General features: G+C 46.5%; 1 protein-coding gene across 2 annotated transcripts in view; it reads right to left on the reverse strand.

Annotated features, from left to right (window-relative positions):
• Window positions 1-12,683: 12,683 nt before the first annotated feature.
• The window catches only part of MRC2 (mannose receptor C type 2), a 143,550-nt gene continuing 139,850 nt past the window's right edge, over window positions 12,684-16,383 (reverse strand). For both annotated transcript variants that reach the window (XM_033918346.1, XM_033918345.1), the window contains exons 29-30: window positions 15,822-15,848; window positions 12,684-13,607 (exon numbers count right to left, since the gene is read on the reverse strand). In XM_033918346.1, the coding sequence (XP_033774237.1) occupies window positions 13,387-13,607; window positions 15,822-15,848 (248 nt within the window). In that variant the 3' untranslated portion in view covers window positions 12,684-13,386. The remainder of the gene's footprint in view (window positions 13,608-15,821; window positions 15,849-16,383) is intronic.

The raw sequence follows: 16,383 nt of genomic DNA on the forward strand, positions 1-16,383 counted from the left end.
GGAGGCAAACGCAGCACACAAAAGGGGGGAGGGAGTGCGTTTTTGGACACAGAAGGCATGAACTTGGGAGAGAAGATGGTTGTAAAGAGATATTGAGGTGGGGGAGGGAATGGAAAGGGAGAAGTGGGTGTGTCAGTAAGAAGGAAAGAGAGATGATCGTGTACACGGGGAATGGAAGAAAAGAGAATTTTTGGTCATAGGGAGGGAGGTACAAATGAGAGGGAAGAGAAAGATGAGAGGGAGAAATGTGGTGGAAAGGGAACAGTGGGACAGATTGAAATGGATGCAAGAGAGAGGAATGTTGGACATAGCGGTGAAGGGAATGGAGGGAGAGATGTGGCATGGTGCTGGAGAGGGGTGATAGAAGCAGAAATGTTAGGTATGGGGCTGGTGGGCAGGGGCAAAAGATGCTGCACATGGTCCTGGGGATGAGAGGGATAAATGCTGGACCATGGTAGGAGGAACCAATGGACAGCAACCAGTGGCGTACCTAGGGTATGTGGCACCTGGGGCCCATCATTTTTTGACACCCCCCAAGTAAAAAAATATTTTTTTGTAATAACAATGAAACGAAATAAATAGTCAGAATAGAAACAAGCAGTGAAAATTTTCTTTTATTGAACCTCATATATGTAACCATTATTCCAAACATAACATAACATAAATTATGTCTGAATTGTCATGACATTAGAAGTACATATGGTGTAGTTGCAAGTGATGCTTGGGACATTTCTGATTGTGTTAGTTCGGTTTTATGTGTTTTTTGAATTGAATGGTTTTTATTTCTTTTTTGAAGGTTTTGTAGTCTGTGGTCGAGGTCAATAGGTTGTAGAATTGGGGGTCAAGTGTTGCAGCTCGAGTGGCTAGGAGGTTGTCGTACAGTTTTTTTCTTTTGATGTTTTTGGTTGGAGGGTGTGTGAATAGTGAGTGGGTTCTCCTATGTCTGGTTGAGGTGGATTGAACTAGTCGATTGTTCCAATAGGCTGGGCTGTCTCCATAGTAGGCAGGAAAATTTGAAATGTATTTTTGCTTGCTTTGGGAGCCAATGTGAGTCGTGGTATGCCTCTGTGATGTGGTCAAATTTCTTTAGTGAGTAGACCAGTCTTAGAGCTGTGTTTGTATTGTTTGTAGTTGTTTTATCATGTTTGTGGAATCTTGACTGTTTTTCCTCCATTTTCTTTCTAGTTGTCTGCATTGTCTTTTTAGTAGGAGTAGTTCATTGCTCTGGGAGTTGGTAAGTATGAGAGAGAAAGATGAATGTAGGCAAACTTGTTGGATACAAAAGACTTTTCACAAGGTACATAAGAAAGAGAGGAGGAATAAGAATAAGATTGGAAAGGTGGCAATTTGAACCAGTGGGGTAAGAGCTTAAAGAGTTAGGATTGGGACCGATAGCCCAAGCAGAGGAGAACAAACAAGAGAGAGAGTATGGAGAATAGAACGGAGATGGCTGAATGAAAAGACCAGTAAAAGCCATCACATTGTTTCAGATCAACTGTGAAAAATATGATCTACTCTGGTACTTGCCAGCTAATTGTGATGTAGACTGCCCAAGGAACTTGGCTTGACATAGCATGGCTTATCTTAAGAACATGTGAGGAATGTGGATACTGGAAGGGGTGAAAGAAAGAGGAAGATAGGTAAAAAAATGGAGACATTAAAAAATTTGGGAACCTCTATTCTAGGGATCCTATACTGTTAGTATATCCATTTTTAATTGCTTGGCATCTGAACACCAAAGTAAACTTATTTAGCTAAAGAAATTAATTACCCCCCCCCCCCCATTCCACACACATTAATTCTCTTCCATTTTTGTTTCCATTATAAAAAACACTGATAAGTTCCCAGAAAAAAAATACATTAAAATAAGTGAAAACAAAGGCCCCTACAGATGAGAACATAACATAAGAATAGCCTAACTGGGTCAGACCAATGGTACATCATGCCCAGTAGTCCATTCTCATGGTAGGCAATCCAAGTCACTAGTATCTGGTCAAAACCCAAAGTGCAGCAACATTCCATGAAACCGATCCAGGGCAAGCAGATGCTTTCCCCATGTCTTAATAACAGACTATGGACTTTTCCTCCAGGAATTTGTCCAAAACTTTCTTAAAACCAGCTACGCTATCTGCTTTTACCATAACTTCTGGCCACTTCATTTTTAAGCTTAGATCTTTCCTTCCAAACAGAGACCTTGCTAAATGTCAAATACAGAACAAGGTAACTTCACAAGGACTTGCTGTGCAGGAAATGTGAATCTCCTCATACACCCACCATATAGTGCAAAAATGTGCAAAGGTTTGATTCTTTCTTTCTGCCACACAAGCAGCGTTTTTACAAACATTCTAAAGGTCAATGCTAAGGTTAACAAAGTTTCCTTCCTTGAACCACAAGGAGATACTGACAAACCACTGGAAGAGATCCCAAAACAACTACCCAGGCACAACACCCGTAGACCCACTCAGAGTGTGAACCAATTGAGTGGAGTGGAGTAACTGGGGGGGTGGGGGAAGGATATGGGCCCGGAGTTTGCTCAGCAGAATTTCCCAGATCACTTCTTCCTCTCAACACATTGGCACACTGCCGCCGCCACCTCCACTACCACCACTAGGAACACCTCACCGGGTAGGCCAGCAATGCTTATAAACTTTATAAAACACATATTTTCTTATAGTCAAGTCTATTTTATTGAGCTCATGAAAAATAGCAAACAATGATACATAACAAACTTCAGATATGCTCAACTTTTCGATATTACAAATCCGAAGACCCCCCCCCCACCAAGCCACCCCACCCAGCCTCCCAACCCAACACCCCCCAAGCCCCCCGTGGGTCCTCCTTCGAAATACAACAATAGCGAAGAGAAAAGTAGCAATGAAAACAGGCATACCAGTTACAACATATGAGTACAAAAATAGGGAGTCAACAGTTGAGCAAACTGTTGCGAGCCACAGGAGTCATAGTAGTCCAAAATGGTTCCCAAACATGTTGAAATGTATGGCCTGGGAGGGAGGAAAAGTCTTGCACATCACGCCGCTCCCACATCAGGAGAGTAATCATCCGGCAATGCCAAATGGAGTAGTCCGGTGCATCCCCCTCGTGCCATTTCAGCAATATACACTTCAGGGCAACGAGGACAGTCCACTTAAGGAAAGCAGCTGCCCCCCTTGGACAAGGGGAAAAATGGGGAACAGCTCCAAATAAAAACAAAGGCGAATGTTGAATCGAGATGTTCCAAATTCGCTCCACAAATGCAAAGACAGCATTCCAAAAAGCCTGAATGTGGAGCAAGTCCAAAACATATGACCCAGGCCCGCATCAGGAGCCTGGCAGCGGAGACAGGTAGCAGTCTCACGAAAACCCGAGAGATACGCCCTCCTGGGAGAAATGTACATGCAAAAAATCAACTTATAGTGTTGCTCCCAAAAGGTAGTATATTTTCTAAAGGCAGGTAACCTACGGACTGCCTGGAGAAGCACATCATCAGGCAAGTCAACCTGGCAAGGTCACGGGCCCATGCCTCCCGTAAGGTGGTGAAATCAAACAAGGGGGACTCATCCTTCAAATGGCGATGATGAAATTTAAGGGGAACAGAAAGTTGGGAACCAATGGTAAATGCCTTGGATAGCATCTCGTGGCAAGAGGCCTGCAAAAATCTAAAGGGCAAAGAAGAAAGGTAATGATGAATTTGCATATAGGCGAAGTAATCAGTGGACGGGAGACCAAATTCATCTCTCAGTCGTGCAAAGGACTTAATTTTACCATCATCATCAACCAGGTGAAACACATAATGAATGCCCCTTGTTTCCCACCGAGCAAAACTCAACCCATCAATCCCAGGTAAAAAGGAAGGATTGAAACGAATAGGCAGAAAAGCAGTGACAGAGTCAGAGAGAGAGTGAAATTTACAGACCCAGCGCCAATACTTCCGCAAGGGACGATGGAGCACCTTCGTAGAGAGAGACTCAGGCAAAGGGGAGGGAAGTGAGTGAAGATAAGCACTAAAGTGAGTAAAGTGAAAACAACTAAGTTCCAAAGAAGTATTAGTGAAGATAGAAGTCCCTCTGAAAAAATCATTGATGTGGCTGCACCTCCCCCCGAAGGTCTGTCCCCCCTGAAGGCCTGCACCCCCGAAGGCCTGTACTCCCCCCCAAAGGTCTGTCCACCCCGAAGACCTGCACCCCCTTAAGGCCTGCACCCCCACCTGAAGGCATGTCCCCCTGAAGGATTGCACCTCCCCTTGAAGGTCTGTCCCCCCTGAAGGCTTGTCCCCCCTGAACCTCTGAAGTTCTGCACCCCCCTTGAAGGCCTGCACCCCCACCTGAAGGCCTATCCCCCCCGAAGGACTGCACTTCCCCCGAAGGCCTGTCCCCCCTGAAGGCCTGTCCCTCTGTGAACCCCTGAAGGCCTGTACATCCCAACTCCCCCCAAAGGACTGTCCCCCTCCCCTCCGGGAAGGCCTGTGTGTTCCCCTCTGGCCTCCCGTGCCTCCCTTTACCCGATTCCTGCAGAAAGCAACCTGCAGAAATGATCGCGGGTACTTCAGTACCCATGATCCTTTCTGCAGGCTGCTTTCTACAGGAATCGGGTAAAGGGAGGCGAAAGTCTTGGGGTCAGGCCATGAGAAGGGAAATTCCCGGGCCATGACTCCAAGGCCGGGAGCACCCCCCCTCATGGCTTGCACCTGGGGCAGACCGCTCCCCCCCCTTGGGTACGCCACTGACAGCAACAGAAGAATTTACAGAAGATGGGAAAGCGGAAAAAGGAAACTTGGACCAACTTGATGGGAAAATAAGTCTCCAAAAAACAAAGGTAAAAAATGGAATTTATTGATTAAAATATATGTTAGCTTTGGGAAATGTATATAGCAGATGTCTTTGTATTGTGTTCAAAAGAAAAGGAAATGCATTTCTGGTTTTATTTCTACAGAGTTGAAGTACTTACAGACCCTTGCTGTGGCTGGTGAGGATCCCCAAGCTCCGCCAGCAGAGGACCTCCTCTAGAGACAGCCAGAACTCCCCTCCACCAAGCGCAGCAGTCGCTGGCAGCATCCATGAGCCATTGAGGTGCCAGCATCTGTGACTCAGGGACACTACTGCTGCCTGCCAAGCTTGGGGGTTCTCATCAGCTGAATATTTAGATTTTATATTTACATTAGAGGCTCTGGTAGAAACCCATTTACAATGTATTCTTCCCAATTAATATTTTCAAATTAATAAAATGTCTTTGTTTATTTGTAAATGAGTCTCTACCAGAGCCTTTAATTCAGTATCATAATTAAATGAAATAACTACTTCTGAAGTTTATAGAGATGGGCGGGGACGGACTTGATTCCAGCGGGGACGGGTTTGATTCCTAGTGGGGATGGGTTTGATTCTCCCGTGCCGTCTCGGTCTTCGCACCAAGGGGCTTCGAGGTCGAAGACACCAGCCTCTTCTTCCCGGGGCTCGCCGAGGTGGACTTCCCTGACCTCCGTTCCTCAGACCCCAAGGTCCTCGCCTTCCCGGCTCTATAGGCGCAGGCTGTCGTCGACTCCCCCTCATTCTCTCAGCGGGGCCTCCTCGACGTCCATGCTTGTGGACACTGACTTGCTGGCGCAGTACTCAAGGGAGGCTTCTCCCTTATTTTCTGCTGCCCTGAAGTCACGCTTGGCTTCCCCCCTTGAGGGGCATTCTGCGGGCGGGCAGGCCATCCTCCTTCACCAGGTTCGTGATGGACATGGGCAAAGCACTGTAACTGGACCTCCAGTCGGATCCAAGTATACCCGGGAATATTTGGAGATGGAGCTTCCTTATCCACTGAAGGAATCCCTTCGCATCCCCTTGAACCCGGTTTTGCAGCAAACGTTCTTCCAGAATTTGGAGACGCCTTACTCTATTCCGGCTATTTTGTCCAAGATGGAGTCCAGGTACCGGACTGTCCCCTGCAAGGGGTTTGAGAGGGCTCAGCTCTCCCACCAATCTTTGGTAGTGGAGTCTTCCTTGAAGAAGTCTAATCCTTCCAAGGTCTACACAGCTGTCCCACCGGGCCGGGAGGGCCAGACTAAAGACAAGTTCAGTAGGCGCCTGTACCAGAATTCAATGATGGCGAATAGGGTTCTGAACTATAATTTTACTTTTACATCATATCTGAAACAGTGCATCAAATCCATGCCCGCTTTTCAGGAGGACTTGCCTGTTCCTCGCCGGACAGAATTTCGCCGGCTTATGGATACGCTGTTGCAGATTCGACTTTATATGTTTCAGGCGACCTATGATACCTTTGAACTCTCCTCGAGGGTCTCTGCCTTTGCGGTAGCTATGCGCCACCTAGCCTGGCTCCGCATAGTGGACATGGTCCTGAATCTACAGGACCGGCTGGCGAATCTCCCGTGTTTGGGCAACGAACTCTGACGACTCCATCGAGAAAGCCACCAAGCGCCTCTCCGAGCATGAGTGCTCCTTTGCTTCCTTGGTCAGGCCCAAGTTGAAGCCTGCTCTGCCTAAGTCATACAAGTTTCTTCCCTGGTGTTATCCTCAAAAGTCCATGCCAGCTTTTTCCTGGCCGCCACCTCAGCGTCTGCAGCAGCAGAGGGCCCCTCAGAAGCCTCAGACGAGCCTCCCCACCTCCCTATAGGGGGCCGCCTTCATGTGTTTTCTCACCAATGGGGACTGATCATTTCAGACAACTGGGTCCTCTCAGTCATCAGAGAGGGGTATTCCCTGCACTTCCGGACTTCTCCTCTGGACCTGCCCCCAGGAGAGTGTCCTTCAAACAGAGCGTTACTCCCCCTTCTTCTCCAGGAGGCTCATGCCCTCCTTCGCCTCCGGGCAGTAGAGGAGGTCCCCTTGTGTCAGCAAGGCACCGTATTCTATTCCCGGTTCTTTCTGGTCCCCAAAAAGACCGGGGACCTGCACCCTATCCTAGACATCTGAGTGCTGAACAGGTTCCTGGTCAAGGAGAAGTTCCGTATGCTCTCCCTTCACACGTTGTATCCCCTGCTGGACGACGGGGATTGGTTGTGTTCCCTGGACCTGAAAGAGGCCTACACTCACATCCCGATTCATCCGGCCTCTCGCAGGTTCCTTCGCTTTCAGGTGGGGGACCTTCACCTGCAGTATTGAGTCCTCCCTTTCAGGCTCGCCTCGTCCTGAGTCTTTATGAAGTACCTTGTGGTGGTGGCGGCAGCCCTGCGGTTGCCCGTACCTCGACAACTGGCTTATCAAGGTGCCGTCATGGAGGGCGACCCAACGGACTATTACGTTCCTTCAATGTCTGGGCTTCGAGATCAACTTCCCCAAGTCCCAGTTGTGTCCCTCTCAGTCCCTGCAGTTCATCGGAGCGGTACTGGACACGGTTCGCCTCTGCTCTTTTCTGCCTCAGCCTCGACGGGACGCACTCATTCATCTCTGCCAGAGGGTCTTCCTTCGGCCGACGGTTTCAGCCAAACACATGATGGTTCTGCTAGGGCACATGGCCTCCACCGTTCATGTGACTCCTTTTGTCAGGCTTCACCTCCGAGTTCCTCAATGGACCCTGGCATCCCAGTGGAGACAGGACCGGGATCCCGCCTCTCAACACATTGCGGTGACTCCCTTCAATGTTCATTCTCCACTCAAGCCTCCCCCGGTGGTGTGGGATCTTAATTTGACTCAATTGATGAAACCTCCATTTTAACCCATTGATAAGGCTCATCTGAAGTACCTCACTTGGAAGGTCTTGTTCCTGATTGCTCTCACGTCTGCTCAGTCAGTGAGCTGCAAGCTCTAGTTGCGGACCCGCCTTTTACTGTTTTTCATCATGACAAGGTGGTCCTTCGTACTCATCCTAAGTTCTTGCCTAAGGTGGTTTCGGATTTCCACCTCAATCAGTTCTTCTGGTGTTTTTTCTGAAGCCCCACTCTCATCCTGGGGAGGTGGCGCTTCACACTCTTGACTGTAAGAGGACGTTGGCTTTTTATCTCCAACGCACCCAATCTCATCGGATGGCTCAACTCTTCATATCTTTTGATCCAAATTGGTTGGGGCGTCCTGTTTCCAAGCGCACCTTGTCCAACTGGTTAGCTGCTTGTATTTCCTTCTGCTACGCTCAGGCTGGTCTCCCTCTGCCGGGTCGGGTCACGGGGCATAAAGTCCAAGCGATGGCGGCATCTGTCGCTTTTCTCAGGTCCACGCCTATTGAGGAGATCTGCAAGGCTGTCACTTGGTCCTCGGTTCATACCTTCACCTCTCACTACTGTCTGGATACTTTTTTCAGACGCGACAGCCTGTTCGGCCAGCCGGTTTTGCGTAATCTGTTCAATTAAATTGCCAACTCTCCCACCGTCCCATCCTGGTTAGCTTGTCCTGGGATAAAGCACAGTTACTTACCATAACAGGTGTTATCCAGGGACAGCAGGCAGATATTCTTGCAACCCTCCCTCCTCCCCGGGTTGGCTTCTTTGCTAGCTATCTGAACTGAGGACCACGTTGAGGAAATGCGCCCTCTAGTGGGGCGGTGTGGTGCAGCACTAGCAAACTTCAAGATCTTCAATCAAGTTTTCTTGAAAAGCTGTCCGCGACGGGGCTCCGTGGATGACGTCACCCACATGTAGAGAATATCTGCCTGCTGTGCTTTTTCCATATCTTTTATCAAGCGTGTCGCTCTTTTCTGAACCCTCTCGAGCATCGCCATATCTTTCTTAAGATACGGTGACCAATATTGGACGCAGTACTCCAGATGCGGGCACACCATCGCCTGATACAATGGCAGGATAATGTCCTTCGTTCTGGTTGTAATACCTTTCTTGATAATACCTAGCATTCTGTTCGCCTAGCATGCAGTTCTGAACCAGGGCAAGGTCAGCACATGGGCCAAATCAGCACACTGATCTAAGGCCTTGTGTGAGGATCTGAGGCCCTGTATGAATCCTTTCTCATTCCCTCTCCCCTCCTGCCATGTCGACATTCTATAGCAAGGAAAATGTTTGCACCTTGTGACAGAATGCTGAGGCATTCCCCCCTCCCTTCTTGTCACATATTAACCTGACACACATTTACCCTTATTCCTTATCTTGTTTAACTATTCCTTATATGGGCAACAATCAGACTTTGCCTACATGCAAAAGCAGACCCTGAGTTTAAGGCTAATCACGAGGTGCTTAAGGAGCATGCATTATAACCTTTGGACTGTCACATGCTATAGTAAGATTATAGACATATTAAACGTGTACATAATAGAATCACTTTATTGTGACTGTTATGATGTATTCATATGTCATGTGAGGTAGTAGCTTTGAGAATCACATGAGATATATAAACACATGAGTTACCTTGTTATAATCCATACTGTAAATGCATGATGAAATTGTAACCTTCAGAGCATTAGCTATGTAATTAAGGGAGTTAAGATACTCAATAAAAAGGTGAGAGACCATCCATTAGGGTCGCTTCATCCCACTCTGAGCCTTGTGTGAAGCCTCATTCCTACAGATATAGTTATCACAGCAGTACTTAGTGAAATTTATTCCCATTTAGGCAAACACAATATTGTTCTGGCAATTTCATTGGAGTGTCTGCTGCCTTTAATCTGGTAAATCATTCTGTACTACTTACATGTCTCTCATTAATTGGCTTGGCTGGTACGGTATATGCTTGGTTTTCTTCTTTTATGTCTAATCGTACTTACAAGGTAATCACTCCATTCTAATTTGCCTCCTCTCACACCTTGAGCTGTGGGGTTCCTCAAGGTTTAGGCATCACCACTCCTCTTCATTTTATTCATTAGTCCTCTTTCCACTCTTATTCAGTCCACTGGTATCTCATTCTACTTTTATGTGAACAACATACTATTGCTCTTCCCTATCAATCCATAAAACCCTATAACATTTTCTTAATAGGGTTCTATAACATTTTCTTAATCTAGTTGTCAATTGACTTAGTGACAATAAACTAGTCCTACATAAAGAGAAAACAGTAACCTATTGGTCTACTTGGAGGGTGTCTGTCTTTCCCTAACATATCCCCAAACCTCTGTGGAAATTCTATTTCAGCAGTTAGTTCATCTCTCTATCTAGGAATCATTCTCGATTCCCAACTGACCTTTGTTCCTCACATATCTAGTTTAAACAAGACATATTTTTTTGTTCTCCAACGATTATGTTTAATCAGGCATTATTTTGACCATGACACTTTTCATTCCCTTGTTCTCTCATTGTTAATTACTAGATTAGATTACTGTAACATTGTGTACTTAGGGCTAGATTCACAAAGCAAACTGATCATGTACCAATCAGTTTGCGACCCCTTTACTATCAAATTTCCATCCGGCCTGATTCATTCACCTCTCCTGCGATCCGCTTTGAATTCGTGCATGCAAATAAGGTGAAACACATGCAAATTGGACAGCGACGTGATTCACAACACCAAATTTCCGATCCCAATGGCTGACCGATCACCTGAAGAAGCGACTGCTGGGGACCAGTCGAAAACGTCTTTCCGACTGGAAGCCCTGCTCTCTGCCCTTCAATCTCTCCTGCCTCTCGCCCCGAATGCTGCCCTGCTTATCACCTGATGCTCGTTTTTCCGATGCTAAGTGGGTTAAAACCACGGGCTCCAATTATTTTTTTTATTAGTCATGGTAACTGGTTAATTTAGTTCCTTGCTCTATTTTTATCAGCTGTGAGCGCGAGGAACTTTTTCTCTCGTGCTCCACATTACAGCAGCATGGTGAGGGTGGCAGCTGGCAAGAGCGGGACTAGCTTTCTGGGAGCCAGGCGGGTTGGGGTCAGTGGAGGTGCTGGCGTTTGGTTCAGTCTGTGGCGAGGGAGGAGAAATAAGGGCTTGATAGAGCAGGAGAGTCGGCGTGAATCTACTAGTTAAAAATCTCCCTGAAGTCCTGCTGCCCTGCATTGCACTTCCCCGTCCTGTGAGCCCATGGTTTTAACCCGCGGGTTAAAACCACGGTCTCACAGGGCTCAAAACTACTCAAAAAAAAGTACAAACTACTCAAAAAAAAAAAGTACAAAGTTAAAAAAAAATTTTTTTAAATCACTGCTCCAATGGTCTGCGCATGCGCGATCCATGCAGGCAGATGGGGGTGTTCCACTAATCGCTCCCATCTGCATATTTTACTTTCGTGAATTCGTCAGACCTGCCTGGATCGAGCCTGGATTGGACCCGATCGGGCAGGTTAGTGAATCCAGCCCTTAGGTTGCTCACACAAAAATCATATGGCCATTTATGTGTGTGTGTGTGTGTCTGAACTGAAGGGCCTGGCCTAGTTCACAAGACCAGCACAGGTTTCTTTAGGGGGGGCTTGGTGGTCAGGGGGATTGGGGGGCTTGCTTTGGAGGGCTTGGGGGAGGGGACTGGCTGGAGGGGGAATCAGAAGGGCTAGCTTTGAAAGGCTCTAGGGGAGTCGACAGGAGGAGGGAATTGGGGGGCACTCGGGCTTGGGGGCAGCAGGACAGTAAACACTACAGGAGAGGTTCTTGAAGATAGGAAGTGAGGTAAAATGAACAACTCAAACAGTGTGCAATCCTCACTCAGCAGGATAAACCATTCAAAACAGAACAGACCAACTTGTGACGTTCTTCAATTTTCTTTATTCAAAAACTTTTCTTTTTTCTTATCATTCTTGCTCCAATGCTCAAATGCCCGACGGGACCCGTTTCGCCAAACTGGCTTTATCAAGGGTTCCAGCAAGGAGCACTTAATTTGGCTTCCTCTTGCAGCCGAGGAGAGAGTGCTCCTTGCTGGAACCCTTGATAAAGCCAGTTTGGCGAAACGGGTCCCGTCGGGCATTTGAGCATTGGAGCAAGAATGATAAGAAAAAAGAAAAGTTTTTGAATAAAGAAAATTGAAGAACGTCACAAGTTGGTCTGTTCTGTTTTGAATGGTTTATCCTGCTGAGTGAGGATTGCACACTGTTTGGGCAGCAGGACAGCTCAGGATCGATGTGTTGTGGCTTGGGGGGGTCCACTGGACCCTGCGGGTCTGAGCTTTAGCCTTACTTTTCTCTCAGTACCTGAACCAATCAGTGCTTAGGCACTGATAGGAAAGTAAGGCTACGAGAGTTCACACCTGTTGTAAAAAAGTTTGCCTGCTAAAGATAGGCGCTCCTTGCTCATTTTGTAATGATCATTGTAATGCATTATTATAGGATTCTCGGTGGCTGCTACTACTATTGGTAAAAGCTACCAAGAACCCTTTTGAGCATTAGAGGCTGTAATTACACAAAAGCTAGACTGGCTACGATCAGCCTTACTCAAACAGTATGCTTTTGAGCATCTGCCACTCAGTCATGAAACATCGAAGCAGAGAAGCAAAGCCTGAAAAGGTTATCATTTATCCTCCTCATCCCATGCTGAGTCTATTACTTTGTTGGTTTTACTAACAACTACAATACCTCTAGACAGGTGGGCCAGCCTATGTTAGGGAAATAGAGTCATTATGAATAACTGAAATGACTACTTTGCTTAAAATCTAAGCACTCTTCCTAGAATTTATGACCTATACTTTTCTCTATTCCTAGTCTATTTCTCTTTTTTTCCTTCTTCCTTTTAAAGTGAAAGGATTCTTAGAACTTCCACCCTATACACACATCTCCTGTCTTCCTTATTTGATCATAGCAGATATTTTTCTTCTTAAAATGACTTCCTCTCTTCAATACTGTGGTAACAATTCTTTTTGATCTTACATATACAAAGATCCTCACAAGAGGCATTTAGAAGAAAATAGGTTTATAAAACAAATGCATATACATGCCACTGAAACCACTGAGCTTGCACATCAAAGTCTTGCAGTTTGCCTGCTGCAGCTATTGCATTTCAACATGGACCTCATACATATGGTACATACAGATGTGCATGCACAGATCCTGTCATCGGGCACTCCTCGCAGAACCATTATATGGGTAAGGGGACGTTCCTGGAGACGAGACCAGACCGAAGAAGCTGTCTTGATCCTTTCTTTGGGCTCTGTACAAGGGCTTGAGGGGTCTCCTGTTTAAGCAACTTTTTTTTTTTAATAATAAGAGATAAATGACTGCTTACTTGCTCATTAGAAATATGTCTGGAGATTAATCCTTTCTTTATTCTGGAAGACTAATCTTATCTATGAGATGAGTTTTTGTTCCTGTAGATTATACTCTACTAAAAGATGAATCTTTAATCCTTGCACAAAAGCGAATCTAGAAAGATGCACAGTTTGTTCTTGGAGATGAATGTTGGAGAAGAATGCTGGGTTCAGAGGGAGGAGTCTTTTATGTCCAGAGAGACCAGGAGGGAGACAGGGCTGTTTAAGGAATGGTAGTAATCTTGTGCCTGGATCCACTGCTGCTGCCCAATTACCTCAGGCTAGTACCAGAGCTGAACGTGATCCCACCATATTTCCCTTCTGATTCCCTCTTCTCTCAACATCTGCCTCTCTATTCCTGCTGCTCGTTCATTTCCATGTCTGACACCAGGATGTTCTTTTCGGCTGCCTCATTGGGGCTGGAGGTGGTCCTGCTGTATCGTGCACCTTCAAAGGTTCCCTGTTGCGAGATCTGCCGCCGTCTGTACAAGTAGATGCCAACTGCTACCAGCACGCACAATGCTACGGTGGAGAAGACAACCACAGCCACAGCCGTCGTATTCTCTGGGAGAGCTGGAAGAGAAGGACAAGGCAGGAGAGGTCAACTAGAGAGAGACAACTGAAACTATTTATTTACCTGGTCCCAGATGCTCAAAAGCTTTCTGTGCATGTAAGACTAATTAAAACCAATTTCAATTGCAAGGAAGCTCAGCCTCCTATGCACAAAAGGGTTCTCCATGGTTGCTACCAATCACAGTAGCGGCCTCCGAGAACCTTATGCAAATGCATTACAAGGAGTTCATTAGTATTATAATTAGAACGTCATGTAATTCTCAAAATGGAACGTCCACTTTTTTATGAGCAAAATTTTCTGGCAGGTCAGGAGCTGCTAGTAGCTGTTTCTGCATGTGTTGTACACCTGTATGCCCAGCGCACACAACACACCCTCAATAGCAGCTAAAAAAACACAAACACCCACCAACAACAAACAAAGCCAAGCTGCAGCTGAGCTGACAACCCTGCTCTTTCCTGCCGGCTCATCTGATCGGAGCTCCAGAGTGGCAATCAGCTGAGCTGGCATGGGGAGAGCAGAGCCACAATCATCTGAGTCAACACTGGATCAGATGATCATGGCTCAGCAGTTCCAGTGAGTCCTGCTGGCTCAGCTGATAGTGGTTTTTGAGCCCTGATCAGCTGAGCCAGCAGGGGAGAGCAGCAGTGGCAGAAGGAACAAGCAGTAAGAGAAAAAAACAGAAAGCCTGTGATAGGAGGGATTGGGGGAGGGGAGGGAGGGGAGAAGCTGTGCCTACCCGTTTGCTCTTCTGAGCATTTGCCAGGAATAGTTCCTTTCCTCTTTTACCAGGCTGCTCTGCACAATTAGCATGCATATAATTTGCATGCTATAGTACTTAGCAAAGTTCAGTAAAAGAAAATCGCTCCCAACCCAGCTTTCTGTGCTGGGTTGCCAGAGTTTAGTGCAGGGGTGCCCACACTTTTTTGGCTTGTGAGCTACTTTTAAAATGACCAAGTCAAAATGATCTACAAACAATAAAATTTAAAATAAAACAACACAAAGCACACTGTACGCAGAGAAAATGTTAATTATAATTTATATTCAGGTTTTTTTCCAAAGAGGTCAAGGCAGATGACTTTAAAATATGCAATGTCACCTCAGTAACAACTATAGAAAAATATATCCCCTCCCATTTACTAAACTGTGATAGCGATTTTTAGCACAGGGAGCTACGCTGAATGCTCTATGCTGCTCCCGACGCTCATAGGCTCGCTGTGCTAAAAACCGCTATTGCAGTTTAGTAAAAGGGGGCCATAGTGCAAAATATAGACAGCAGATATAAATTCTCATAATGGACACATTTTGATCACTAAATTGAAAATAAAATCATTTTTCCTACCTTTATCTGGTGGTTTCATGAGTCTCTAGTTGCACTTCCTTCTGACTGTGCATCCAATATTTCTTCCCTTCTTTCTGCCTCCTGCATGCTTCCTCTCCTCCAGACCTCATTCCATTCCCCAACCATCTCTACCTGTCCCTCCATGAGTCCAAATTTTTCTTCCTCTCTCCCTGCCCCCTCCCCTTTCTTTCTGTCTTTCTTTCTCTCTCCCTGCCCCCCTTTCTTTCTTTCTGTCTGTCTTTCTTTCTCTCTCCCTGCCCCCCAAGCTATCACCACCGATTTCTCCCTGCTTCCCTGACGCCACAAAACCAGGCCAGTGCAGCCACTGCACAAGCACCGGACCCACAAGCCTTCCCTGTGACATCAATTGGCTGGCCCGGAACTTCCTCTCCGACGTCAGAATTGATGGCGGGGGAAGGCTTGTGGGCCCGGCGTTTGTGCAGTGGCTGCACGGGCCTGGTTTTGTGGTGTTGGGGAAGCAGGGAGAGTACAAAAGCAACGTGAGTCGATTGCGGAGCCTGGGATGGGCTCCGTGATCAACTCGCATTGCCCTTGCAATCTACTGGTTGATCGCGATCGACCTTTTGGGCACCCCTGGCTTAGTGCATCCCCCACTTGGTTTCCTGAAGATTTATCCAGCCCTAACCAGGGTGGGGCTTGCAATTATGATTTGCTAATCTTCATGCTACTGCCACCTAATACCTGCCCTTAAAAATATGCAACTGATACTAGACACAGCAGGGTAAGTGCATGCATCTCTCTTCTTATGTGGACTGACATCTGGGGTTGAAGAATGCTACCCCTTTTCTTTGCTGCCCCTCAGATGGTAGTACATCTGTTTCACTTTGCCAGCAAAAATATGATCTCTACTCACCTGATATGGAAAAACTGCTCTCCTCAGCTACAAAGAAACAAAGAGACATATCAGGAGCTGATACACATGATTTTTGCTTTGTCACTGACATAAAAACACAGAAAATGTAGGCAGGAAAGGACTATTTGACTCCTAGTATGCTCAATCCTGCCTGATTCTGAGGTGATCTTATGTGAGAGTTTTTCTCTCAGGCCCCTTTGTGTCTTTGCTATGCAAGTTCAACTTCTGCCACTATTTTGTTCCTATAACCTCATCTGAAGCCTATCCTAGGTGTCCACTATCCTCTGTGAAACAGTATTTTTTTTTCATGATTTTTTTGCACTTCTGTATCTTCTAGGGTTACCAGACATCTGGATTTCCCCAGACATGTCCTCCTTTTGAGAACATGTCTGGGGGTCCACACGGCTTTTCAAAACCCAGCATTTTGTCCAGATTTTGAAAAGCTTCCTGACATAATTGCGTCGGGAAGGAGCATCCGTGCATGCAAATGATGTCATTATGTCATGTCTGCGCATGTGCGGATGCTGGCTGGGGGTGGGTCTGGGGGGCGGGGCTGAGGGCA

The sequence above is a fragment of the Geotrypetes seraphini genome, chromosome 13, assembly GCF_902459505.1.
Source record: "Geotrypetes seraphini chromosome 13, aGeoSer1.1, whole genome shotgun sequence".
Classification (NCBI taxonomy): domain Eukaryota; kingdom Metazoa; phylum Chordata; class Amphibia; order Gymnophiona; family Dermophiidae; genus Geotrypetes; species Geotrypetes seraphini.